The sequence below is a fragment of the Myxine glutinosa genome, chromosome 1 (assembly GCF_964187855.1).
Source record: "Myxine glutinosa chromosome 1, kmMyxGlut1.1, whole genome shotgun sequence".
Classification (NCBI taxonomy): domain Eukaryota; kingdom Metazoa; phylum Chordata; class Myxini; order Myxiniformes; family Myxinidae; genus Myxine; species Myxine glutinosa.
The window spans coordinates 126,161,279-126,189,005 of NC_136261.1; the positions used below are offsets into that span (position 1 = coordinate 126,161,279).

At 45.5% G+C, this 27,727-nt stretch overlaps 1 protein-coding gene across 3 annotated transcripts in view; it reads left to right on the top strand.

Annotated features, from left to right (window-relative positions):
* The window catches only part of LOC137428089 (SWI/SNF-related matrix-associated actin-dependent regulator of chromatin subfamily A member 4), a 155,443-nt gene that overhangs the window by 67,970 nt on the left and 59,746 nt on the right, over positions 1 to 27,727 (top strand). For all 3 annotated transcript variants that reach the window (XM_078776859.1, XM_078776863.1, XM_068118032.2), the window contains exons 5-18: positions 7,812 to 8,159; positions 9,232 to 9,505; positions 9,645 to 9,771; positions 13,757 to 13,930; positions 14,132 to 14,305; positions 14,500 to 14,679; positions 14,785 to 14,835; positions 16,029 to 16,159; positions 16,980 to 17,034; positions 17,177 to 17,277; positions 17,380 to 17,527; positions 17,686 to 17,849; positions 25,236 to 25,302; positions 25,755 to 25,865. In XM_078776859.1, coding sequence (XP_078632985.1) covers positions 7,812 to 8,159; positions 9,232 to 9,505; positions 9,645 to 9,771; positions 13,757 to 13,930; positions 14,132 to 14,305; positions 14,500 to 14,679; positions 14,785 to 14,835; positions 16,029 to 16,159; positions 16,980 to 17,034; positions 17,177 to 17,277; positions 17,380 to 17,527; positions 17,686 to 17,849; positions 25,236 to 25,302; positions 25,755 to 25,865 — 2,105 coding nt within the window. The remainder of the gene's footprint in view (positions 1 to 7,811; positions 8,160 to 9,231; positions 9,506 to 9,644; positions 9,772 to 13,756; positions 13,931 to 14,131; positions 14,306 to 14,499; positions 14,680 to 14,784; positions 14,836 to 16,028; positions 16,160 to 16,979; positions 17,035 to 17,176; positions 17,278 to 17,379; positions 17,528 to 17,685; positions 17,850 to 25,235; positions 25,303 to 25,754; positions 25,866 to 27,727) is intronic.

Genomic DNA, 27,727 nt, shown 5'->3' on the forward strand with positions numbered 1-27,727 from the left:
GAAATTAATAATCAATTGGGCATACGGAGCGCGATATCGCGTCTTCGTCAAATTTAAATTGTGTTTTTGGTATTAAAATAAATACGCGCGCGGGAAACAATCTTCCGGAAAGCGGATGTCGGAAATTGATGAGATGGAAGTACGCAGCGAGGCCTCCGTCAGCGTCGGGAGTGAGCCGGAAATAGGGGAATTAGATGCAGAGGTGAGCCTTGGAACCTCCCTCGTCCCGAGCACCAACTTATCCCCCTCCCCCACCGGGGAGTCGGGAGTAGTAGGAACGGCCCCGACAACCGACCAGATGTTGGGTCAATTGCTTCGAAAAATGGAAGAAACGAAAAGTGGATTGGAGGATAAACTTGATGGGCTGGCAAACAAAATGAAGGAAATGAGTGATCGATGGAGTATTACAATTGATGGGCTGGCAAACAAAATGGGGGATGATGGGGAGACCGCAGGTGCACAGGTGGATGGGGAATGTGTACAGGTAGATGGGGAATGCCTGCAGGTAAACGTGGAGTGTCCACAGGTGAGCGGGGAAGGAAATTTGGAATGTGAGAGTTGTAATGGGGAATGTTTCCCACATTCTGGCCTGGTTGTTTATCGGGACCGTGTGGATGTCACAACACCCCAACCGGGGGATGAATTTGGAATTGTGCAGCACCAGGGCGGTGGTGCGGAGCAAGAGGGGGTAGAGTTTTTGGGGGTCCATGCGATAGAGCCGGACCGGGTATTTATTGGGGATATTGATCAAAGCCTGGCGGGGCCAGGAATGATTTGTAATGATGAGGATGATTTGATCCAGCGGCTGGAGACCTGTGACAGTCCCATGGAGGTAGAGCTTGTTCAGGCCCAAAGGAGTCTGGGGGAAGAGGTGAGTTGGTCCGAGGAGGTGGTTGGAATGACCGAGGGGACGCTCACTGTACACTGCTATTTGGAAACAGAGGCTCCAAAATTGGACAACCAGTTGGGGGAGTGTGTTGGCTCCGGGCTGGATTTGGATCTTGGAGGATCGGGAGATAGAGCTTCTGGAGATTTGGTCCCTGTAGGGAATTTGGATCAACTGCAGGGAGGGGCAGAACAACCGGTGGTAGAGGTTGTTCCCTGCAGCTGCGGGTTGGCAATGGGAATGAAAATTTGTAAAATAAAATTTAAAATAAAATTACAATGGGAACTTGATTTGGAGCAGCCATGGTTGGGATTGGTCCCCGGGCTGCGGGATCTGGATATGGAGAGGTCATGGGTGATGGCCTCGGGCAAAAGTTGCCCCTTTCAAAATTTGGGTATGCCGGCCAGCTGGGGGGCTGTGATGGCGAGATTTGGACGTGGGGTCCAGCCTTGGGTGTCGAGGTACGACCTGGGTCCCACGGGGGGTCTGGTGGAGTGTGGCGTCCCTTGTCCGTCGGGGCGCCGTCCGAGCTGGTGGCTCGGGCCGGCAGGGTCACCGGACCCTGGTGGGGGTTAAGACCTCCAGAGGGGTCCGAGGTGGTTTCTCAAGCCTGGGATGGCAAATATTGAGGACCACTAGGGGGAGGTGTTGTGGGTCGCGCTTTGGTGGTGGCACTGCGGACGGCCAACTTGGGACTGATGTGGTGACCACCCGGGCATGCGACCTGACACCCTCTCCCTGAGACTTTGGGACAACTGGCATGTGATGACCTGCCATGCCGTGTTGGTCGATGGACGCGGGTCAAACCGAATGGACAGGGATGGAGATAGCCTGCCGGACAACCATTGGGGCATCTGTGGAACGTGATGGTGTGAGTGACCTTCCACAGATGCTCCGTTGTGATTTATGGACTCTCGGGTTGGGAAGAGAGCCATGGGGATGTGAATCGGGAGATGTGTAACGAGCCGAGCATATGGGCCATGCTCGGCTGGCATGTGTATGGCAAAGCATCCTTCTTTGGTGAGGTGAGTGAAATGTGACAAATGGTTGGCATGGGTAATCTGTGGGTTAGATGCAAATGTAAGGGTGGATTTTGAAATGCCATGGTGGACACTGTACAGTGACGCCATTATTGATCCAGGTGTGTAGACCAAAGTGTTGGAGGCTGTGATGAAATTAATAGGGTAGCAAGACACAGCTTTCAACTGGTTGCGGGGGCAACTGTGCTGATATTTGGGACGCGGGATGATGGGGATGTAGTTGTGTAGCCTGAGGGTCAACGTGGTGCTGTGCGTGTCCGAGGTGTGTGGACCATGTCTTCTGGGTGGGTCTCCTGGTGGAGCATGGCTGTTGACTGGACCTTGGTGTGGTCAAGTGTGGGTGAGCACTGGGGGGCTGCAGTTCTGTAGTCGGACTGGGGGATGATGGGGAGGTGCAGGGGACGTGGCTGTAGGGATGCCACGCACTGCGACCGTGCCCCCCAGGGCCGAGGTTGTGTGTGCGGTAGTGTGTGTTGTGGCAGCAAGTGCTCACCACATTGGCCAGCTGGGGCTGCTGCAGCTGTGTTCCTCGCAGGGGGGCCGAAGGATGGATGGTGGGTCGCACCCTTATGGACACTCATGGGCCATGTTGGCGTTTTGACTGCTCACCTTGTCCCGGTGACCCTTGCACGGTAGAGGTGCAGAGCTGTCGTGGCCACAGGTAGTTGTGTAGTGATGATCACCGTTGGATGCGGATCCACATACCTGCCAGTGTAGTGGGGACAAAAGAGAAATCTGGAAGGATTTGGTAGGCCCAATGTGAAATTTTGGGAATTGTATGGGTGGATTGCACTTTGGACCTGACCAACCTGCAACTACCTGCACTTGAGGTGAGTGTTTTGAGGAGTACTGTCCCAGGCTTCAGGACTTGCTTTGGAAATTGGGGACATGTAAATTGGAGTTGGGAGGTGGGTGAGAGTGATGACATGGCCGGTGAGGGGATGGAATGGGAGCCACAGTGTCTTGTGGGTGGCGTATGTTTTTGTATTGTGGTTAGGTGTTTTGATGTGGTCGTGAGAGTGGAACCTGGAGAGTGTGTGATGATAATTATTGGAGATAATGAGGGGTGATAATTGTGCTTTTGGAAATGTGCTTTTGGGAAGATGTGATGGTTTAAATGTGAACTGGGGGAATTTCACATGTAGCAGGCCATGGCAAGCCTTGTAACACCTTTTACACCATCTATGGAATTGTACTGAATTGTGCTGAGTTGTGTGGAGAATTGAATGGCAGCGGGGGAGGAAGTGTGTTTTGGGGACCATGGGTGGGGAAGGTGTGTGTGTCCGCAGGTACAGAGCAAGCTCTGAGGAGCGATGCCTGCGGGCCCCCCTCTGCGGCAATTACCCCTGGCAGCCGGTGGTAACTGGAAATTGGAGCTCGTCGGTGGAGGGTCTGGTTGGGCGCCGCGGGGTGAGGAAGTCCCCCGGTGACCCGTGTTGCTGCGCGAAAGCAGGAGGCAAAGGAGCCTGGTGTGTGTGGAGACCCTCACCGGCGAGGTAACGGCGGAAAGGGGCTGTTGGGCTGTCATGGGGCCAAGAGGTAAAAGGGGGGGGGGGGGCAATGAATTTGTAAGTCGGTTGACTTGTTTTTGGGACTGCGGGCACCACAGCCTGATGTGCCCCCCACCATCTTTTTGTGCGGTACCTCCCCGCTGCCTAGTTGAGGAATGCACACACACGTGAATGACATCAATGCCATGGTCCTGCAGGGGGTGTATTGGGAATAAGTGCTTTGTTGATTTTTGAAATGCCTTGATGACCTATGGAATGAGAATGAGTGGTTAAGGGGTCTGTGTTGCATGAATGTGGGCGAAATCCACCGAGCCGTGTCACTCACCTGTAACATCTGGACAGGGCCCGTGGAAATTTAGGGGGGATGCATTGGGGATGGCCCCGCAGGTAAGGTTGTGTCTTGTGGCATCCACCGGGGGACGCGGTCTGTAGACCGGGGTATGTACAAAGGTTAGAGTTTTGAGTTTTGGAAAGATGGTTAAGTTTTGTGGTTAAGTTAGTGTTGTGTGTTGTTGTTTCCTCCCTCCACAGGAACAACGAAGAAGATGTACATACTTGCATGATGGTTAAGGGGTTCAGCATGTTAAGGAAGTGTAGGTAGGTAGTCCGACTCACTTCCCACAGCCCTTCCTGATTTATTTCATAGGTTAATTAAGTGTGTGACAGTAAGTGTGAAGGCTGGAATGGTAGCCCTGCGGTGAACCTTGCAGGAGCTACGGTTCCAGGGGGGGGGCTGTGTTATGAATTTGGTAATGCAACATCTAGAGCTAGGTAGATCTGAATAGGTAGGTATTCGGCTGTCGTGACAGGGACTCTACATGTAATAAGTTATTGATGTTCAGGCGGTTGTCGGGGTAAGATGTATGAGTGTGGATCTACCTGGAGATTCGAGTGTTAAATAGTGAGGGATTAAAGGTAACGCCCCTGTGAGTATCACCTAGTAATCAAACCTTTGTCCTTTATGGCACTGCAAACCACATAAACATTAGTTAGGTCCTTAGCGCAACATTAAATAATCCCCTTTCCCTGACAAGGACTTCGTATTAAATTGACAGGAAACCAGGTCAAAAACACCACCACGATTGGCCGCCACCGTGTACACCTCCAAAGGCCTACAAACCTGGCCGGCACGTGTTATGCCAGGACCGCAGGGTCGCGTAACGGGGGAGATGTCAGGAGTCGCGGGAGGCTTTGATTGGCTGAGGAGTGCGCAATGTGACGTCATCGGCCACCAATATAGGCGACGGTCGGACGCCATTTCAGGAGTTGTTGAGTCTCTCTGAGTTGAGTCGCAAGTCACACGGAGTTGAGTTGAGTTCGTGGCAGGCACTGGCAGACGCAGGCAGGCACCAGAGAGTTGAGCGGTGGTGGAGAGTTGGAGAGGACACGCCATTCCAGTCGCAGTTCGAGTGCAGTTCGGGTTGTAGGGAGTCGCAGGAGACACACGAGAGCACACCCAGTTGGCACTGAGCAGTTCGTTGGCACTTGGCTGCCAGCACTCCCGCGTCGTCGAGTCGAGTGGAGTTGAAAGGAGTCCTTCCTGCCCCTGGTCAAGTGGAGCCGCTGGCCTGCGTCGGACGCGTGGTGCTTGGAGCGAGGGGCCTCGTGGTGTGCGATCGGGCCGGAAGGAGCGGTGCTGGACACCAACAATACAAGACGACAAAGACAGATAAGCCCGATCTCCGCGTATATTTTGAACGACGGGACGTGTTATTTTCGTGATTAATCTCCCTCGTTTGTGTTTGCTGTCAGTCGTGTGGGGACGTCCCGATTTAGGTTTATTAGAATTATTGGATTTACCGGCGGGCTTTTTCACTGGCTTTACTTTTCCTAATAAACCCTTATATTACTTTTTGTACATAATATCTGAACGCAGTTTTCCTGGGTGTTTGATTTTAATAGATAAGGTTGCGGAGCCTTCGCTGCGCCCCGCCATTCCGCGCGTTGGTGTTGAACTTGAGTCCGCCATTGAGTGTTCGCCTCGGGAGTTAAAGTCTCGCAAATCGGTCATCCGTAACTGTGGTGTTAATCACGGTTACGCGACAATATCTTCCACCAGCCAAGCACAAATCAACTAGACATACGCAAAAAACATATTGTCGCGTTCCTGGCGATTAAAATCTTTCCAAGGAACGGATAGCCGAACAAACTGTTACTCCGAAGCGTTCAGTTCAAATGTATGGTGGAGTTAATACACGTGGGGAGGGGTGGTGGGAGGAGAAAGGGGAGGAGGAGGAGGATGCTGATGCTGAAGAGCACTTGCCTGCACGGATCCCACTGGCAGTCCTCGAACCTGCAATAAATAAACGAAAACGGATTTAAAATGTACAAAAATATACCGGCTTTATTAAATGGAATGGGGACGAAGATACACCTTAATCCAAACACAGTCTACCGGATCCCTACATATTACATGGTGGTGTTCTTCTTCTTCATGACAATCGGAGCACACTAATCTATACAAATCTATCTGGTCTAAAGTAATCACTGCCTACCCCCTACAAACGTAACAATATCTTCCACGAGCCACAAGCATGACCTGCTTCGACATTCGCAGCCCTGTGCTTCATGTTTTCACAGCTTTTCACAGCCACATACAAATAATTTGGCCATGCCATAAGCAGGCTTCACAGGATACCACCATTTACACAGTGAACACTGCTTCGTGGGATGACCCACTATTTACACTGTGGACATTGCTTCCTGGGATATCCCACCATTCACACTGTGAACATTGCTTCCTGGGATATCCCACCATTCACACTGTGAACATTGCTTTATGGGATATCCCACCATTCACTCTGTGAACATTGCTTCACGGGATGACCCACCATTCACACTGTGAACATTGCTTCGCGGGATATCTCACCATTCACACTGTGAACATTGCTTCGCGGGATATCCCACCATTCACACTGTGAACATTGCTTCGCAGGATATCCCACCATTCACACTGTGAACATTGCTTATCGGGATGACCCACCATTCACACTGTGAGCATTGCTTTGCGGGATATCCCACCATTCACACTGTGAACATTGCTTCGTAGGATATCCCACCATTCACACTGTGAACATTGCTTCGCGGGATATCCCACCATTCACACTGTGAACATTGCTTCTCGGGATATCCCACCATTCACACTGTGAACATTGCTTTGCGGGATATCCCACCATTCACACTGCAATAGCTTCACGGGATATCCCACCATTCACACTGCAATAGCTTTGTAGGATATCCCACTATTCACACTGCAATAGCTTTGTGGGATATCCCACCATTCACACTGTGAACATTGCTTCGCGGGATATCCCACCATTCACACTGTGAACATTGCTTCGCGGGATATCCCACCATTCACACTGTGAACATTGCTTCTCGGGATATCCCACCATTCACACTGTGAACATTGCTTTGTGGGATATCCCACCATTCACACTGCAATAGCTTCATGGGATATCCCACCATTCACACTGCAATAGCTTTGTGGGATATCCCACCATTCACACTGCAATAGCTTTGTGGGATATCTCACCATTCACACTGTGAACATTGCTTCGCGGGATATCCCACCACTTGGGTAACACATTATCTCCCACGAGTTATTGTACAGAATGAAAACATTCCACCACATCTATTAGTGCAGTTAGCTGTCCCTTTTTCCCCATTGAAACAATGCCCTGACATTCACGGGATTTTCCTCGACATTCGTTGGATTTTCCGCGAATCAGGAACTGCCGGGAACCTATCCCCCCCTTTTCCCATTGAAACAATACCCCCACATTAACGATACCAACTTATGCGACATTTTCCAGCAATGTATCCACCTCGATTAAAACATTGTGGCTGTGTGAACCCTGTAATGATTTTTGCTGTATTTATGGACAATTATTATTTTATTGATTTTTTTTTTTCTATACTCAGTTGAGGCTCATGTAAGAGCTAACACGTAGACCATATAATAAAGGGAGTGGGAGACGAGAGAGGGAAACACAACACCACCAGTAGAGAACAGGGACATCCAGAGATCTGTGGAATTGAGAGGGCTGGGGTGGGGTACACGGGATAAACAAGATGGACACTACAAGGACTTTCAAGAAAGAAATTGGAATTTGAAGGAGGTGGATTTAGGGTGGATTAATGGGGGTAGAAAAGATCAAGGTTTTGGATCGGGAAAGATAAGAGATGGTGGTGGACAGCTGTTTTGAAGACCTGGAGGAAGGAGTTTGAAGGGATTGAAGAGATTTTACTTCTATTCGTATGACATTATCTATATCATTGTAATTTTTATTATATCAGCTATTTCTGTTGGCTTTTACCTGACTAACCACCTGCTTTCTCTTCCCCAATTTTCCTTTCTCATCACTCAAATAGGTTATCCTTCACCCAGGCCACCCCCAGCAAATGGTACAGACCACCGACACAGCCCAGCCCCAGCCATTCCTCCACAACCGTCAGGACCATCAACCACCCCGACCTCAGACATCCCTCTCTTTAACCCCACTCAGCTGCACCAACTGAGAGCCCAGATCATGGCCTACAAGTTCTTGGCACGTGCCCAGCCCTTGCCTGATGGGTTGGTGGTTGCAGCACAAGGTGGACGATTGCCACCGCCACCTCCCTCTCACGCACCACCACTGCCGGTACTTCCTACCGTGGGCAGTGGACCACCTCCAATTCCACAGGCTAATTCCACCCCACCACCATTTTCAAGACCACCTGGTGAGTGATATATTGATTTGTGCTCACGATTTACATGGATTACAAGTTTTCTCATGATCTTTGTTGGTACATTGAGCTACATAAGTTGCCAAACCCAAATATCCCACTGGATTTATGGCCCTAGGAGATGATGCTCCATTATATATTAATCACCAAAATGATACATCTGCTGGCAGAATGTAAGCTGGATTGGAAAATCTGTTTGCATTTCGTTTTGTAAATGTTGTAAAATTGTTGTAAATTTGTTTTGTTTTGTTGTAAATCTATCAGAGAAATAACTTTTTTTGGCTTATTTGGTCCCTAAGATGGTCTAGTCTAACTGGGTATGTTTTTTTTATGTTTGGTCGTACACTAAATTCATCATGCCCTTCGTTGCATGTGCTGTATTTTCATTGGTACAAACAGCTGCCCTCGCCCAGCCCTTGCCGACTCATCTGATGAAAAAGCAACTTTTTTGAAATGGTGGTCTTCACCTTTTTATTGCTTCGTCTGGATATCTATCTTTGTATTCAAATGGTGCCTTTGTTACCAAGTGAAATGCATGTTCAAAAAAAAAAAAAAGGAAATGCCAGATACTTAATAAAACAATATGCCCAAACAACCATAAAAGTAAAAAGAAATCAGCAAAAAGTTTGAATGTATATAACATTCCACAATAGTATTGCAGTATGAGTAACTTCGTCGAAGCCTGGTTTGGGTGGCTGGTTAGGGATCCCAGGGTCCTGAGTTTAAATCCCAGTCGGCTGTTGTATTAACATCAGGTGGGGTGACCTCAGACCAGGTGAGATCAGGTGAGGTGACGTCATCCGTCTGAGGTCAGCGAAGTGAGTACCAGTGTACTGGTAATAGGGGCACTGCATCAGCGGCACAACCATTCCCTCAACTAATGATGCTACCTGCAGTCCTGTGCTGCATATGAAAGAAGTAGTAACTTGGTCTTGTGATATCAATGTATGCAGAGAGATATTGCATAGGATGGAATATATGGCCTTTGTACTTGTTTTTGAGATGAGATGAATGATGTACATTTTTCACAATGGAGGTTCTTCCCTTCGTGATTTCCAAATTACAGGGCCTTCCACCAATCAGACTGCCAGCACCCCTGCTGCTGCAGCCACCCCTATTAAAGGTTCTTCACAGACTGGACAGGCACCTCCACAAGGGGTTCTTTATGGACCCTCTGCCCCAGGGCGGCAGTCTGGTGTGCCGTCAGTGCCCGGACCGCCTCCACAGGGCGGTGGGCCACCACCCCTATCATTCGCCTCACCACGCACTGCAAAGCTGGTGCAAATGCAGAAACCTCGAGGAATTGATCCTGTTGAGATCTTGCAGGAAAGGGAATACAGGTGCATGGGTGTGGAGATCTTGCATGGATAAATTGGTACCTTCTTTAACGACAGCTACAGTTTAGTAGCTGGAAATATTAGTGGTGAAAGTTTATTTCTGAAAGTTAAATTGCCATTAATGTGCATGTGGTTTTTACAGGCTCCAGGCCCGTGTAGCCCACCGTATTGGTGAGCTGGAACGGTTAGCTGCTGGTTTGCCCTCTGATCTGCGTACCAAGGCCATGGTAGAGCTCAAAGCCCTTCGTCTGCTAAACTTTCAACGTCAGGTAATCATCAACCCACTCACAGGCTTCAAGATCAGCTGTCACTCACTTCACTGTCACCACTCTAGCTATTCTTTTCCTTGTTTCTTTACCCATTGTTTTATTTTTGTTATTTGTTTTTATGCAGGTAGTGAGGCTCATGGAAGAGCAGAACAATGAGGGGCAATGAAGCCAAAGGAAAACGGTGGAACAACAAACTGATTGTGAAGTGGAACACCAGAATTGCAGGAGCACGATGGGAACATGCTCTCTGTGGGTGTGCTAAATGTCTGTAGTGCAAATGGGAGAGAGCATTAGGTGAGGTCAGGGTTGTGGCAGCGGGGAGGGGTAAGAGTGGAATTGAAATCTTGCATGTAAGAACTCAAGACAACAGACTCTAGAAGACAGCGCCAGAGGTGAGGAAGAGACGTATCAAAGAATGGGGTTGCATATTCAGTTTGGCCTTGGGGAGTGTAGTAAAAAATGGGTTCTGACAACTCGTGTGACCTGGAGGTTCAGTGGCTGGACATAGTTGAGATAGCAAGACTAGAGTGGAGCCGGTATAAGTACACCTGCCTATGGTGAGCAAGGAGCAAACCCTTGAACTCGGCTTTCTGATATGAGAGTCTGTTGACTCGTAATGCCTTTGATCTAGGGTCTCAAAGGTGTGTTGGGTGGGATTGAGGGTTGGGAGCAAGATGGGAAACAGCAGCATCAGTCCACAATGTGATGAGCTGAGGATGGCTGTGGTGTCATTCCATGACAATCTGGATGAAAGCTTTGTACACCTAGCAGGCTTGGGCTGACATGAAGTACTTAGCCCTGCAAATAATTCTGAGGGAGCAATTGACTTTCGAGGCCAGCTTAGGAGTATGTTCTGTCAATTTAAATTTATAGGTGATGGTAAGAAATGAAAGGATTATTTAATCTCCAGTTGCATTGAATCTCGACGGAGTTCAGATCAAATTGTCTATATGTGGGAAGGGGATGGGTGGGGTCGCCTCATTTTTTTCCATGGCAGTTAAGTGTGACCACCTCTACCAGCCATTCAGTCAGACCGATGCATACTTCTGATAAGCCTGTCAATGTCAGGCTTGGGGATGGGATTCCAGTCTTTCTGCAGGAACAAGGCCAACTCTTGTATATTGCCAGGGGTACATTCCCAGGCTCAAAGCTTCTCCCCAGGGTATATCAAAGGTGTTTTACATTGTTGTGGTCGGAGGACATCCAATGGTTAAATTCGGATTTGGACAAGATTTGCCAGTGGGGCAAATGTAATCAAGTTACGTTGAATGCTTTTAAACTCCATTTCTTCCCATCTCTCTAAAACTCGTCTCATCTCTCCCATTTCATTTGAAAGCTCCACAACTACACAATGTGATACAATAAACCTACTAGGTATTACCCTAACATCAAATTTATCCTGGAATCCACACATTATGCAAATAGCTAGGTCTGCGTAAAAGAAACTCGGAGTCCTGTGCAGATGTCGAAGATTCATCTTCTCTCAACAGTTGCTTCAATTATATAAAGAATTGATTCACCCTTGCATAGAGTATTGCTCTCGCATCTGGGGAGGTTCTAGCTCCACATACATACTGGACAGAATTGAATCCAAAGTAATCCGACTTATCAACTCTCCCAATCTGACCTCAAAACTACTTGCTTGAATTATGCCGCAAAGTTGGCTCTCTTTCTCTTTTCTACAGATATCACACTTTCATTTCTGACATATCAAGGGCCTTTGATACGGTCTGGCACCCAGCTCTGCTCACCAAACTCTCCTCCTATGGTATCCATGGAAATCTCCATGCATGGCTTGCGGACTTCCTCTCTGGTCGTAGTCAACGTGTGGCCCTGAATGGATTTCTCTCATCTCCCCTTCCTGTTCAGGCTGGAGTTCCCCAAGGAAGTGTGCTGGGCCCTGTGCTTTTTCTGGTCTTTATCAATGATCTCTCTGACTCTCTGGAAAATCCTCTCTATCTCTTTGCTGATGACTCCACTCTCTGCCGCTCCATTCCTCTTCCCTCAGATCGGCAGTCTGCAGCCTCCTCACTCTCTGAAGACCTGAACAAAATCACAGACTGGTCAAACAAGTGGAACATGTCTTTCAATCCTGCCAAATCTCACTCTCTTACTATGTCTCTCCGAAAAGATCGACTGGACAACCCTCCCATCTACTTTCTCAACAATCCTCTCCAAGAAGTTCTGTCACTCAAGCTTTTGGGTCTCACTATCTGCCATGATCTTTCTTGGGAAAACCACATTTCCAAGCTGGCCTCCAAAGCCAGTCGCCGACTGGGCATCCTCCGTCGTGCGAAGTCCTTCCTCGGCACACCTGAGCTCCTCACCACTTACAAGGCTTTCATCCGCAGCTCAATGGAATACTGTTCTCCCCTATGGGCTGGTGCTCCTGCCTCACACCTGGCTCGGCTTCACGCTGTTGAATCCAAAGCTTTCAAAATCATTGGAATCTCCCGCGATGAAGCTATCTCTGAGGGCCTTTCACTCACTCACCGCAGGCAAGTAGGTGGTCTTTCTGTCTTCTACCGACTCCTCTCCGGCCTTGCTCCCCCAGCTCTCTCTGTGCTCTGTCCCCCAAATATTCCTACAGGTCGCACAAGATCTGCCAGCAACCCTCTGATGGTTAAACTGCCGAAATCTCGGCTCTCTGCTCACCTTCACTCTTTCATTCCTCTTTTCTCCCGCCTGTGGAACAAACTCCCACACTCCCTTCAATCCCTCTCCTCCCTCCAGGTCTTTAAAACAGCTGTTCACCACCATCTCTTATCTTCCCCCATCCATAACCTTGATCTTTTCTACCCCCACTAATTCACCCCAGATCCACCTTGTTTGAAATTCCAACTTATTTCCTGGAAATCCTGGCAGTGTCCATATGTTTATACCTCTCCCACCCCCCCCCCCCTTCACATGCCTCCCCCCCTTCACATGCCTCCCCCCCTTCACATGCCTCCCCCCCAAAGCCCTCTCCCTCCCACAGATCTCTCGATGTCTCCATGTCTCTCGGTCCCTGCTCTCAAATGTTGTGTTTGTGTCCTTCCCCCTCTCTCCCCATCTTGTCTACCGCTCCCGATGTTATTTGTTTTATGTGTCCGTTTGTCTTTCTGTGTGATTAATGGTCGCTCTTTCACGAGCCTCGATCTTGTATACAAAAAAAAAAAAAAAAAAAAATTACTTCAGTTTTTGCTCCCGAGAATTTACTGCTTGTATACCTCTGCCATTAGAAAGACCACGTAATACTCAACAAGCCACTACATTACCTGATTATTGTGTGGCCATTCATTGGCAAGTCAAGGGTGGGCCGTTATGATGTTTGGCTCTACCCCACTACTGACACACTCTGGAACTCTTTACCTTCTCATGTCTTTCCAAAAACTTCTGATCTTTTCCTTTTTGAAAAAGCAGATTTTTACTTCCCCAAAATCTTTTCGACTATTCTCTCTTTCTTCACACTTCTTTTATTTAAGGCCAGGCCTCGCTGAGGACTATATAGTCCGTGACTGGAGCCTTCAACGTTAAAAAGGTCATGATGTAATTTATTTGGTGTTGCTGAAAAAAATTAGTCACTACCCAAGATTATCTACGTCTTTGATGATGCATACATGAAACAGCTTTGAGTTTGATGATGGTGTCAAGGTAGGCTTGTCCTGTGATCCTATTTTACAGAATGCACAGCTCGGTTTTACCAGTTTCAGTAATCCCAGCCCATAGCATAACCAACCATATTTTATACTCAACAACTAGGGTACCATGTTGCAGTAAGCATGATATTGCATGGTGAATGTGTTCTCTCATATTTAACGTCGATATGAAACTGATTCATCATGCCACAAGATATAGCCCATTTTACTGCAGTCTTCCTCAGATGGTCATGACACCATTGCGCCAATGTTGATGGCGATTCTTCATCAGAAACGTGAAATTTATTTGTAAAGTTGGTTTTGTGAGCAAGAGTTGCATTGTTATCCTTTGGTGTGTATTTCTGCAGTTGCGGCAAGAAGTAGTAGCCTGCATGAGACGGGACAGCACTCTGGGTACAGCGCTGTCAGCGCGTGCTTACAAGCGCAGCAAGAGGCAGTCCCTGCGAGAGGCACGTGTTACTGAAAAACTGGAGAAACAGCAGAAGATGGAGCAGGAGCGACGTCGACGCCAGAAACATCAGGTGAATACCAAGGGTCTTTACTTAGTTTGCCAATGTCATCCTTCTGAGGGTGAATATGTCTTGGTGGTGATGATGGTCTTATCTCACTGGTGAACAGATAATGGTATGAGTTTTGCATTTGTAATATTTTAAGATGAGACATTGAGGCATTTGACCATTAAGAGGCAGGGAAGTCCTGTGACTGTCGTATTTGTCTTCCAGGAATACCTTTCGAGCATCCTACAACACGCCAAAGAATTCAAGGAGTTCCACCGAGGCGTAGCTGGTAGGGTTCAGCGACTAAGCAAGGCTGTTGCTAGTCATCATGCCAACACCGAACGTGAACAGAAGAAAGAGAATGAACGTATAGAAAAGGAACGTATGCGACGTCTTATGGTATGTGCCAAGTACCCACTCCCTTTGTTTCCTCAAGGCCTTGGCTTCCTGATACTGCTATTTATTCCACTCAACAATTGAAGGATTTTTCGAATCTTCCATTGTGATGGTTTTCTATTTTTCTGTTGTCCTTTTATTTCCTGACCAGTCTCAACATTGTACTCACACTTGCTGCATCCCATATCCATAACCAGGCGGAGGACGAGGAGGGTTACAGGAAGTTGATCGACCAGAAGAAAGACAAACGGCTGGCGTACCTTCTGCAGCAGACGGACGAGTATATTGGCAGTCTCACCGAGCTTGTAAGGCAACACCAGGCGACCCATGCGACCAAAGAACGTCGCCGTCGCCGTCGCAGACGTCGTCGTAAACAGGTACCACTTCCCAAGCTTATCACCTAGGCACTTGGATGCAGATCACAAGCTCATTAATATAGTCATTGTAATATTTTTGACTGGTATGCCTTGTATCCCCACAAGACAGAGGAGGTTGCAGATGGAGGCGTCAGGGTGTTGGGACCTGATGGTGAGGTGAGACAACAAGGTTTTTAGCTCACCTGGAACGAATTTCAGGGGAGCTTATGCGATGGCGCGTCGTCCGTCTGTCCGTAAAAACTTAAAACTTCTTCTCCGAAACTGCTGATGGGATTGCGACCAAATTTGGCACAAATGATATTTGTTGTGTTGTGACTAAAAATTGTTCATGGCATTAAAAAAAAAAATCGTGGTCCAACGGGGTTTCCCGGGGGGGTCAAAGTGCATCCAGGTTTGACCCTCAAAATAGGAATTTGCTTTTTTCTCTGAAACCACACACACAATTTCGATGAAACCTGACCACAACCTTCATCACCCGTGATTTACCAAGGTTTGTTCATGGCACAAAGAAAATCTAAGTGGAAGGGGGTCTATGGGGGTGTCAAAGTAGGTCCAGGTTTGACCCCCCAAAATAGATATTTGCTTTCTTCTCTGAAACTACACACACGATTTCAATGAAACTTGACCACAACCTTCATCGCCCGTGATGTACCAAAGTCTGTTCACGGCATTAAAAAAAAATCGGGCCCTTAAAAGGTGTATGAAAGGGGAGTGGGGAGGGGGGGGGGAGGTTGTCCCCCAAAATAGGTATTTGCTTTTTTTCTCAGAATATACACACGCAATTCTGATGAAACTTGACTACAACCTTAATCGCCCAAGTTGTACCAAAGTTTGTTTACAGCATTAAAAAAAACAATCGGGCCGTGAGGGGTCTACTGGGGGGGTTGCCCCACAAAATAGGTTTTTTGTTTGTTTGTTTAAAGTCTTATGATTATGTTGGTATGATTCTAAATGCTGCCCTGTATTCTAGAACCTATTCAAATTTGTTTAAAATACCTTTAGTCAGTGTATTATAGTTTATTCTACCAGGTGAGTGCCAGGGGTATTGCCCCTATGTTTTTTGTTTCCTTCCAATGAACTATATATATGTTGTAAGGAAGTGGCAATAGATGGGCAAATGGTAAGATGAAAAAATGTGTGTGGTCACAGTTTCTATCAATAATATCCTTATTCCTGAATGAGTGAAGAAAGGCAGTCAGCTTGATTACATCGTCTTCCGAGCATAGGTTCAACTTTTGGCTCGTCTTACTTTCTTGCGTTGTTTGCTTTTGTTTGCATTTTTTCACCCTTTATTAAACCTACTTGTATTTTTATTTTATTTATAGCTTCTGTTGATGTTCCTTTCTTAGGCTCTCGATGACAGCAGCCAGATGAGTGACATGCCAGTACGGGTCATACACGTGGAGAGCGGGCGACTGCTTAAAGGTGACGAGGCCCCACGGGCGACACAGCTGGATGCCTGGCTTGAGATGAATCCGGGGTTAGTGGCCTCCACCCAGCTCTGATATTCTTAACAAATTTGATGCATTGGTGACACGTACAAGTGAAAGATGAGCTGTGGATCAATGTGCCCAACAGATGAAAACATGAGGCTCATTACCCCACGCTTTTTGAAAAGAATGGGAGGATATTGTCATCGGCTCTGTCTGTCTGTCTCTGCAATTAAAATAGCCGAATTGATTTTTAGCTCACCTGCAACTAAGTTCCAGGGAGCTTATGCGATGGTGCGTCGTCAGTTCGTCCATCCGTCCATCAGTCCGTAAATACTTGCAATTTCTCCGAAACCGCTGATGGGATTGTGACCAAACTTGGCACAAATGATATTTGTTATGTTGTGACTAAAGTTTGTTCACGGCATTTAAAAAAATCGGGGTCTACGTTGGTCTACCAGGGGTCAAAGTGGATCCACGTTTGACCCCTCAAAATAGGAATTTGCTTTCTTCTCAGAAACTACACATGCAATTCCGATGAAGCTTGACCACAACCTGCATCACCCGTGATGTACCGTTTGTTCATGCAATTAAAAAAAAAAATCGGGGTCTAAGGTAGTCTATGGGAGGTTGGGGGAAGGTTTCCCCCAAAATAGGTTTTTTTTTGTTTGTTTCTTTAAAGTCTTATGACTATGTTGGTATGATTGTACATGCTGCCCTGTCTTCTAGCAACCATTGAAATTGGTTAAAAATGCCATGATACAGTTTCAAATACCTTTAGTCAGTGTGGTACACTGCTTTATTTTACCGGGTGAGCGCCCAGGGTATTGCCCCTATGTTTTATGTTGGCTTTACACTGTGTTGCCCCAGATATGAGGTGGCAGTACGGACTGACAGTGAAGAGAGCTGTTCTGAGGGTGATTATGTACGTACAAGGGGTGTACAAGTGTGAAGGGAGTGTACACTGTTCGTTCACTTGGCTGCAATGACATAAATTATAATAAATTGGCCAATATTGGAGTCTTGAAGCTTTGTATAGTATATTTTCATTTGTTTCGATGACCTAGGAAGACTTTGATGATGAAGACAGCCAACCGATGACCATAGAGAGAAAGGTCGGGGGAAACGAAGAAGATCCAGTTGAGGCAGTTTCTAAAGATTTAATCGAGTAAGTGGTTCTCTGCCGTCCGTACCCTTTCACTTTCATTTGCTATTCACGCTTTTGTTTTGACATTATGAGTGTTGCATGTAAAATGTTGCATGTGATCAGGACTGCCCGTCAAGATGTGGACGATGAATATCGGAAGCAAGCAGGTGTGCGTGGATCCCAATCGTATTATACCATGGCACACGCCATCTCAGAGCCGGTTGAATGCCAGTCCAGCCTCTTGGTCAATGGCCAACTCAAGTACTATCAGGTCCTGCTCTCACCAAGGGACTGTTCCCATGTCCAATATTGTTGTTTATTGGACCTGCCTGGCACTCGAACCAACAGTCTACATCACTAGAGCCCATAATGCATGTTTTTAAGCTTCAATTTCCACCTACATTAACAAGGAATCGTTTGTCTCTGCAGGTCCAAGGATTGGAGTGGATGGTGTCTCTGTTCAACAATAACCTCAATGGAATATTGGCGGATGAGATGGGCTTGGGCAAGACCATCCAGACAATTGCTCTCATTACATACCTGATGGAAAAGAAGAAGGTCAACGGGCCCTTCCTCATCATCGTCCCTCTCTCGTGAGATGGCATCAGATTTGACTAATTACCATGCCTGTTTCCCATCTGTGTGCTTTGTGACAAAATAGATTATTAGTTTCAGTTTATGTAAGGCAATTTATGTAAGGCAAAGTAAAATAGATTATTAGTTTCTCGTCTCAGCTTTTCAAAAAAAAAAAAAAGGAGGAGGGGGAGGATGGCGCCTTACTATTTGATGTTTTCCAGATTTTTGATATTTTTCCAAGATGGTTGCAACATGGTGAAGTCTACAAGACCAAAGACTAGCACTACCATCAACACACATCTCATATACCATTAAAAATGACGTTCGCCATATACATCTACGGCAGCAGTGGCACTGTCTGCTGTACGTACTGTGCTTGTACGTACTGCATTAGTACTAGATATATGCGGACTTTCACGACTGACTTGAGCTGTATGGTAGTTTATATCGTCGATGGGCGATCCCTGGTCAAACTCCCCATTTGCAAATTTGTTTAACATATCCCCTAGGATCTGGGTTCCATGGAATACCGTACAAGCGTACCATGGCTTCAAAAACTTACTGCAAACCTTCTGGATGCATACACAAACAAGAAAGAGCAATCGGAGATTGCAGACCCTCCCCAGAACATGTTTTTAATGGTTTTCAAGGCGTTTGTGTTAAAACAAATATGGCGTCCGAACCACCTGACCAATGACATCATTTTTTTTTTCTCCAACAAGTTATCCCTAGATGACACTCAACAAATTTCATCTTGATCGGATGAAGTTTTGTACTTGTCCAATTATGACGTCATAATGGAGGCACCTATGACATCATCATTCACATATGTTATTCCCCATGGAGAGTTCTTTACAATGATCCATGTGTCAATTTTTTCGATGCAGCACTTTCGGAGATATAGAGGTGCAAAGCTTTTCGGTTTTTCCAAGATAGCGCCTATACCACGTGACCTTTGATGTCATAATGATCATTAAACAATTATAATGGAGGAGGTGCACCTATGGTGAAAATTTCCTGTCAATCGGACCAACGGTTGCAGAGAAAATCATATTTCTTCTCTGCGGACAAACAGACAAATGAAAAGTCACTTGTAGAGTGACACTTGGCAAAAGAGAACAAAGCAGAATGGCACTCAGTAGAGCATCCTTTTGACCTTACAAATAATTGGTGGTTGAATTCAGTTAGCTGATATGAAAATCCGATTCAAATTTCAAGTCAATCGGATGAAAATTGAGGATTTTACAAATTCGAAAAAAGTGATTGACCTTTGGCCTATGTTGACCTTTTGGCCTATGTTGATGTCAAAAATAGTTGGTGGTTGAATTCAGTTAGTTGATATGTAAGTCATATTCAAATTTCAGGTCAATCGGATGAAAATTGAGGATTTTTGAAATTTGACATTTTTGTTGACCTTTCGCCTATGTTGACCTTTTGGCCTATGCTGATCTCAAAAATAGTTGTTGGTTGAATTCAGTTAGCTGATATGAAAATCCTATTCAAATTTCAAGTCAATCGGATGAAAATTGAGGATTTTAGAAATTTGAAAAAAGTGGTTAACCTTGGCCTATGTTGTCCTTTTGACCCCAAAAATATATAGGATTCTGTCGGACCACAAATTCGAACATTTGATGAAGTTTCGTGAAGATCGGTTTAAAATTGTGACCTGTAGGCAAGTTTTAGTGAGCAGACAGACAAACAAACAAACCGGATTGATCAACATACTTGTCAATTTTTTTTTTTTTTTTTTTTTTTGCCATGTAACAAACAGGCTCAAATGCAATACTCTGGCGAAGGTAACTAGAACAGCACTCAGTAGAGAGAATACCTCCACCAGGCTGAACATTTTACGTTTTGTATCTCACGGAACTGGATCCTCATCTGACACAAAATCTAATTAGCTTGTTCTTGTCGCCTAACCAACTCATCCACAAGTTTTTGAAATATAATGCTATATATTGTTTTGGCCCTATCACTCAATGTGAAGAATCATTTAAAAAATAAAAATATTCTCTGATCCGTATATGGATTTGAATTTTCACCATAATCTAATCCTTTCGTCCTTGTCACATACCCAACCTATCCACCAAATTTCAGCCGAATCCGTCCACAACTCTTTGAGATATCCTGTTCACAAACAGACAGACAGGGTTGAAAACATAACCTTCATCCACTTTCAGTGGCAGAGATAATGAAGACTATTTTATGACCGAGGTCTACTGTACATCATCAGGAGCTCAATTAAAGCTACGAAAAAAGTTCATTCGTGAGATCGATAACGCGCACTCTTGCTAGAGAGAGGTAGCTATCTAACTAACTTTAACTGTACACGTTACGTACGTATGTACATGTCTCGAAAATCGCATTTCCTGAGCATGCGGTGCGGCGTGAGCAAGCGTACTTACAAATGAGATTGATTTCATTTACGTGAGCGCTAGGCCCACTGGGACTGAAATAATTATGTTGTGTTTTTTTGTTTGTTTATTTGTTTTTTAAGATCTGGAGAGAAAATAGTAAGCCTCAAAAAAAAAAGGCAGAGGAAAGGAGAAGACCAAAATCTGGTCGTTTATCGGGCCCGTCCCAATGGCGGGGAAAGTTCCAACACTACCCTCTACCCCCACTACTTCCGACTCACTCCCTCTGCTTCCCGCATCTTCCATCCCTCCTTCCGTATAGCTTACCTTCTCCTCCGTCGAGAGAAGATCGCTACCCCGCGTGGATTTTATCTCAAAACCCGAATTTAAATTTCCCGAAGACGCGATATCGCGCTTCGTATGGCCAATCGACTATATCAAATTTTCGCCTCCGACTACAAAAAAAAATTCGTTCAAATTCTCCACACTCTGACACCATTTTTTTTTTTTAGGGTTCAATCCCACTACTGACGACCAGTTGTCGTGCGACTCCGGTTAACACCAGAGACCGCGGATAGGCCTAAACGGTTTTAATTGAGGCGACAACCAAACACGGACTCAACTATGGATGCGGGAGGAAGAAGGAAAATGGAAGCTGCGGTAAAAGCGCGTACCTGTGGAAGGCGAACAAACTGAAACGGCAAACAATATTTTAAAGGAATGGAAAATAATACAAGGGTTTATTGAAATAAGAATCGGAACAAAGAAACGCGACGATAATCAAATAATGTAACTAAATTGGGATCTCACACACTGACGTCAAATACAGACACAGGAATAGATTAAAGGAAAATAATTGTCTCGTCGTGTAAAATGTAATGGGTATTGGCCTTTATCTGTCCCTCGTCTTCAATCTCCGGCGTGGAACACGGCTCTGTTCGGCCCCGATGCACCCACGAGGTCCCTCGCTCCAGCACCACAGCACCGAGCACCACTCCAAGCACCGCTCCAAGCACCACAAGGTCCCACAGCAGAAAAAGCACCGCGCGTCCAATGCAGGCTAGCGGCTCCAAGCGAGGTCGATCTTCACACACGATCGGCCTGCCACGTCCCAGTCAGCTCTCCCGGAGCAAACATGCAAGAAGCAAGCGAACTTCACTCGGGCTATGACTCAACTCAACTCGGGCTGCGCAAGACGAAGCGCCGGATGTCCAAAAAGGGCCAGCTGCGCAAACAAGAGCATGAGCCGCAAGAGCTGCCAGAGAGAATGCAAGAGAGGCAAGAGAGAAAATGCCGTTCGGCGCTCCCTTAAATAACCTTCCCGAGGTGGTGACGTCAGCCCTGGTGCGCCACTCAATCAGTGCCCTCCACCGACTCGTTGGCTGGAGGTTCACGCCTACCGCGCCACCCCAACACTCGTTCCCTGTTCCATGGTCATAGCGCGTGGCACTCGATGTGGCTAGGCCTGTCGGAGGTGTAATTGGCGGCGGCCATCATCGGCAGTGCCCCGGCCTGGTTTCCTTGCCTGTTCGACTTTCAAAGTCATGTCAGGGAAGGAAATTATTTAGTGTTGCACTAGGGACCTAACTACATGTCTATGTTGGTGTGCATTGCCATAAGGGACAAAGGTTTAGCTACCAGGTGAGACATACCAGGGCGTTATCTTTTAATCCCTACGCTACCTATCACTCGAACATCCTGGTATGTTCACAGGTACTCTTAACCGACAAAACGCCTAAACACACAGAACTTATTACAGGTCAGATTCCTTACCGCGACAAGCGAAGCACGCTACCTATTCAGATCTAGCTGGCTCTACATATCACTACCCCACCCCACCCGACATAACTATATATATATATATATATATATATATATATATATATATATATATATATATATATATATATATATATATATATATATATATATATATATATATATATATATATATATATATATATGTAATGGAATCCTGAAGCTAAGTGGCAGTTGTTAAAAGGATCAGATAGGATAAACAAAAAATAGATTTATAGGGAATAAAATATTGGACTAAAGGCTGACAAAAACAATATAAAACAGCAAATACAGTAGAACACCACTCAATGTTCCACCACCACGCATCATCAGGTGAAATGCGATGCAGATGTAATAGAAACCAATGGGAATAACAGGGTTCCTTTCCATTGCAAAACAAATTTAATTGCTGCTTTTGTGCGATAATACATAGAACCTAACACAAGTAAACGAACAATGTTATACTAACATGTACAACTAGAACTAGAACAGCAAATGGGGGGGGGGGGGGGGGGGACGTTATTGACGTATTTCTTGGTTTATATTGATGACCTCGCTTCTTGTTTAGTCAAAGATCCATACAATTGTGCAGATAACTGCACTCTGTCCAAGACAGTACGCCACACTTCTGAGAAACAGACTGCTGAAGCATCCATCTTGGCAGGTCTGGAAAAATAGCATATTGGTCAGATTCCTGGAACATCTCTTGTTCTAGAAATTCCCATGCTGGCCCTTTGTCCCTCTGTGAGGATCAGCTTTTGAACCCTCATATCTACTTATTTAAGCAACTCCTGGAAGTACAATCGCTGGGGCTGTAAAGGCTCACAATCTGTCACAAATTGTCTTGGTTGGAGCACATCACCAAGCTGGCCTCTCACGCAGACCAACACATCGGTATTCTCCACAAAGTTGTCTTTTCGGAGCTGTTCTCCGGCCTCATTACAGTATACAAGGCCTTCATCCAAAGTATCTTGGAGTATGGATCCCCAATATGGGATGGTGCAGCTGCTTTCCTTCTTTCTAACCTCTAGGTTAACAAGTCTGTCGCTCTTTGTTATATTAGCATATCTTGGCATGAGGTTGAGTCTCAAGTGCTGTTTCTTGCACACCGTAGGCAGTTTGGTGGACTTTATTTTCTACCTCCACTTTGTGGCTGAGTTATTCCCTCCTTCTCCTCCCTCTGTCCTGCCCCAGCCCACCCACATCACACCCATTATAGGATCCGATATGTGCACTCCCCAATTCCAAGTTGATTGCTAACCTCCATTACATCCCATTTTCTCTTGTCCATGGAACTGATTCCCTGTGTTTCTCGTCTCGTGTCCTTCCCACCAGTTTTTCCAGAGTGCTGCCCATTGTCACTTCGTGCTTTCTCCCATTTTCTCGTGCTTTTCCTGCTCTCTTGTATACTTGCTAACTCACGGCTGCCCCTTTCCCTTCTGCCACTCTTTCACTCATGTTCAATGCCTTTGTCTCCCTGTTCTCATTTAGTGCTCTGTGAACCTGCTGCCCTCTGTTGGTTAACTTCTTTCATTGTACAACAAATTAGAAAAAGGAGCAAGTATGTAATGACATAATTTCCAGCACATGCGGAACCACAACAGGGGAAATCAATGCACCAAGATCAGCTCTGCTCGCTACTGAATGGCTGTTTATTTGTTAAATAATAAACTTTAACATGTAATGAAACCTAATAAAGTAAGTCACCGATTTACATTGTGGACGTAACTAGGTGGCCAACCTGGTGTTGGTTTAGCGGTTAGGGTGCTGGCTTGGGATCTTAGGATCCTGAGTTTGAATCCCGGTCGATCGCTGAATTAACGCCAGGGGGGTTGACTCAACCTGTCATCCTTCCGAGGTCGGCAAATTTGAGTACCAGCTTGCTGGGATGAATGATCCCCGTGTGTACCCCGGTTTAGAATAGGTACACCGTACCCCTGCGCATCGTAAGAGGCGACTAAGGGGTGGCGCCAGGAAGGGCATCCGGCCATAAAAACGTTGCCTCAAACAGGGAACCATGATTGTCATGGGGCCCGGCCCGCAAGGCTAACCTCCGCTCTAGCGGGGAAAATGGCCTTAAAACGATCATTCATTTTGAAAGTGGAGGGTGTATAGGGAGAGAGAGGCAGGTGCTACCAGGCTTTGATGCAACGTCTGAGCTGGCTAAGCAACGTGCTGGTGCTCCCTCGTACCCAGAACTCAAATGGCGATGCGAGTGGTCACCGCGCCGGACGTGGGGTGCTTTATGTGTGGACGATAATCGTTCCAAACCCAAATTCCTTTAACGGACAATTAATAACTAAAGCCTTTGCAATCAGGGCGATTCAAATCATCCAGAGACAAAGTAACGTCATATGCGTATTTAATAAGTAAACGGGGGAGGGAGAACAAGGGACATGAAAGTATTTATTTATACAGTTTATTCATAGAGATACGCACCCCTGGTATTGGATGAACGGAAGTACTCTGTAATTTAAAAATTAGAACGGCGTTGTATCGGACGAGCCTGACTTAAACTCACTATTGTCCCATAATGTGTTAGACGTTCCATCACAATGAGCAAATAGACTCGACTTAAATCAGCGACTTGCTGGATATGTGTAATTTAAGTTAAAATTTTGTACATACTTGTAAATTAAGTGTTGGTCTCTGCCTGAAATTTTTGAAAAATAAACTGTTCTGTCATTAGATGACTCAACATTTGTCGTCGTAATGAGTTGATAAAACGACACAGGTCGACAAAAAGTGGTTTGATTGGTTCATCGAGGCCGAATTTGTTGAGGATTTATAATGTGATGAGACTGGAAGAACAACCCCTCTGTTTGTAACCTGTCGGTTGTACAGCAGGCTGAGAAAATCTAATGGATGAGTTGTTTTGGCATGTCTTTTGAAACGGTTGACATAACCCTCGTCCCTCAATTCCATCAATTTCGTTTTTTTATATTTTCTCCTTCCTTTTCATTCCTTTTATTTATTCTCTATTTGATCATTTATCTCACACTAGTCTTAATCTTTTGTATTTTCTTCATTCTTTTCTATCCATCCTCCTCGCAATTCATTTTAAACGTTTTTAATATCTGCTTATTTTATCCAATATATTATTTATTTTAAAAGGGCATTTCTTGTAAAAAAAAAAAAAAAAAAAATTCTTCCTATGTTCCATGTTGAGCTGCAACCTTTTTTCCACTCCATGAATTTGAAACGGAAACTTCCTTCTTTAACGTCTTTGTACCTGGCTTGTTACCCATTCAGGACCCTGTCCAACTGGGTTATTGAGTTTGATAAGTGGGGACCCTCGGTTGTCAAGATCTCGTACAAGGTGAGAAAAAATTGTTTCACTTTCAATTGGTCAGCTTTGATTGGGTTCTCCTCAGCTACTGTATTGTGTATAATGGATTAAATCAGCAGGACGTTTATTGAGGTACGCTAACCGCCGTGGGAAGCAAGGAGAAGCTGACGTTTTGGGCGTTAACCCTTCGTCGGAGCAAAATACATGGTTAATGACAAAGAGTTAACACACGATTTGTCAGCTTCTCCTTGCTCCTCACTTTTTTCAGCTTTTCCTTTTAACCGCAGGTGGCTGTTTTGTAACCTGTCAGCACATCCTGTTGTATTCACCCATTGTTCTACCTGTGTGCCAACACGAGCCTTCACAAGCAAAACTAGTTCTTCATTCTGTACTGTATTGTACTATTGATGTGTGTATTTTTGATGCAGCGATTTGCAACATACTCGTAGGTGAAAAGGATTGTGACTTGCCATTATCCGCAGGGCTCCCCATTGGCACGGCGTGCTGTGGTGCCTCAGCTTCGCAGTGGGAAGTATAATGTTCTGCTCACGACTTATGAGTACATCATCAAAGACAAGCACATCCTCGCAAAGGTACAGTTTTTGAGTGGACATTCGCACTAGATTTTCTGTAGGAAACTTCGATTGTAATTGCTCACAGAGAGTTGTTGCACCAGCAAGCGTCACCGTTAAAAATGGTGCCACAACAGCCATTTACAATGGATTTTTTTTAGCCGCCGCCAAAAATACGACAGATGCTCTCAAAATAAAAAAGCCACAATGACATGCTCAAAAAGCCCAACATGCTTGTTATTTCTTATTTGTCAGTAGCACTCACTTTCATTGATTAAAATTGGTAGCCAAAAAAGCCAGACATCGCAGAGAAATAACGTTTGTAACATCCATCATACAGTACTTGAATACAGAAAGTGTAAGCAAGCCATCTTGATTGAGTACAAGACCTCACCACAACCTTCAAACCTTGACACACACACACACACACACACACACACACACACGCACACACGCGCACACATATATACACACTGCAGTTGGTCAGCTTCAGGACACATATATTAGGTAAGTTATCTGGTGAGTCCAATTTTTCTTGTACAATGTACATCACTTTCCCACTGTAATCCTTTGATTTGAATTTTGATCCATCTGGACTCAACATTCATTCAAGTACAATCATTTGAATGGGAATTCTACAATGAAAATGGAATTTTTCATTCTGGATGTGGAATCAATCCTTGGCAGAAACTTGCAGAATAATCTCTCATTTGACTATTCCAAACTGTCGGCTCTAATATATGTATGTAATTTATTTTGCTTTGGAGGTGTTGATGTCCAACATGATGCAGAGATAGTAAGTGCACTTGTCTCGAAGATGTCTTATCTGGGTTTTATTATCAGGCGTTGCGTCACAGTGTGCCATCCCTATGATGTGAAGCTGGGGGTCCGTTTGTTAATATACGATTATATACGGTATCATTTGTGAAGGGTATGTATGGTATCACTGGCATTCTGGGCATAATTTGCTGGTAGCAAGTGGTCTGGTTTTCTTGGTTATTCCTTGATACCAGGTTATACTGCTTGCTTATCGCTGTGTGGGTAGTGGCTTCATCACTATAAAATAATTCACAAACCCAAATGTTGCATGTCATATGTGAATGGCCATTTTTGGCTTCAATGAGTAACCATAATAACAGCAGAGGCATTAAGAAATGTATACATTACAGAAAAAGACAATGCACACATGCTTGATAGTGAGTTAGAAATTGGTTACTTGTTGAATGGAGTATTGACATGGGGTTTATGTTAAAGTATATTGTCGCCATATCAAACGCCTTGATCAATTACATATGTGATGCCTTGGTAAGATTCTTGGCATCACCTGGCGAGACAGAATGCCTAACACCTCAATCCAAGACTGCAGTCGTATCCAAGGAATTGAGTATTTCCTGATGCAAGCCCAGCATCGCTGGTCAGGACACCTCACACGCATGGAAGAACACAGAATCCCAAGAGCTCTTTTCTATGGACAACTTAAATTTGGTAAACAGTCAATGGTGGACAAAGAAAGCGCTATAAGGACGCCCTTAAGTCTACACTCAAGTCTTGTGCCATTCCAGATGTGGCACCTGGGAACATCAGGCCACAGACCGATCAGCTTGGCGTAACATTTGCCGCAAAAGCCTGGACACTTTGAATGTGGGAGACTTGCTATCGAGAGACAGCAGAGGCAAGAAAGGAAAACCTGCCAATGTCCATTTGAGCTGGGACCAGTCCATACTTGCGATGTTTGTGGTAGATGCTGTGGGTCCCGCATTGGACTATACAGCCATCGCACCACGCACAATGATTAGTGAGCACGCCAACAAAGGGAAGAGATTCGTCGAAAACGACGTCTCACACCCTCATGTTAGACCAGTGGAATCTTGAAAATAGTCAAA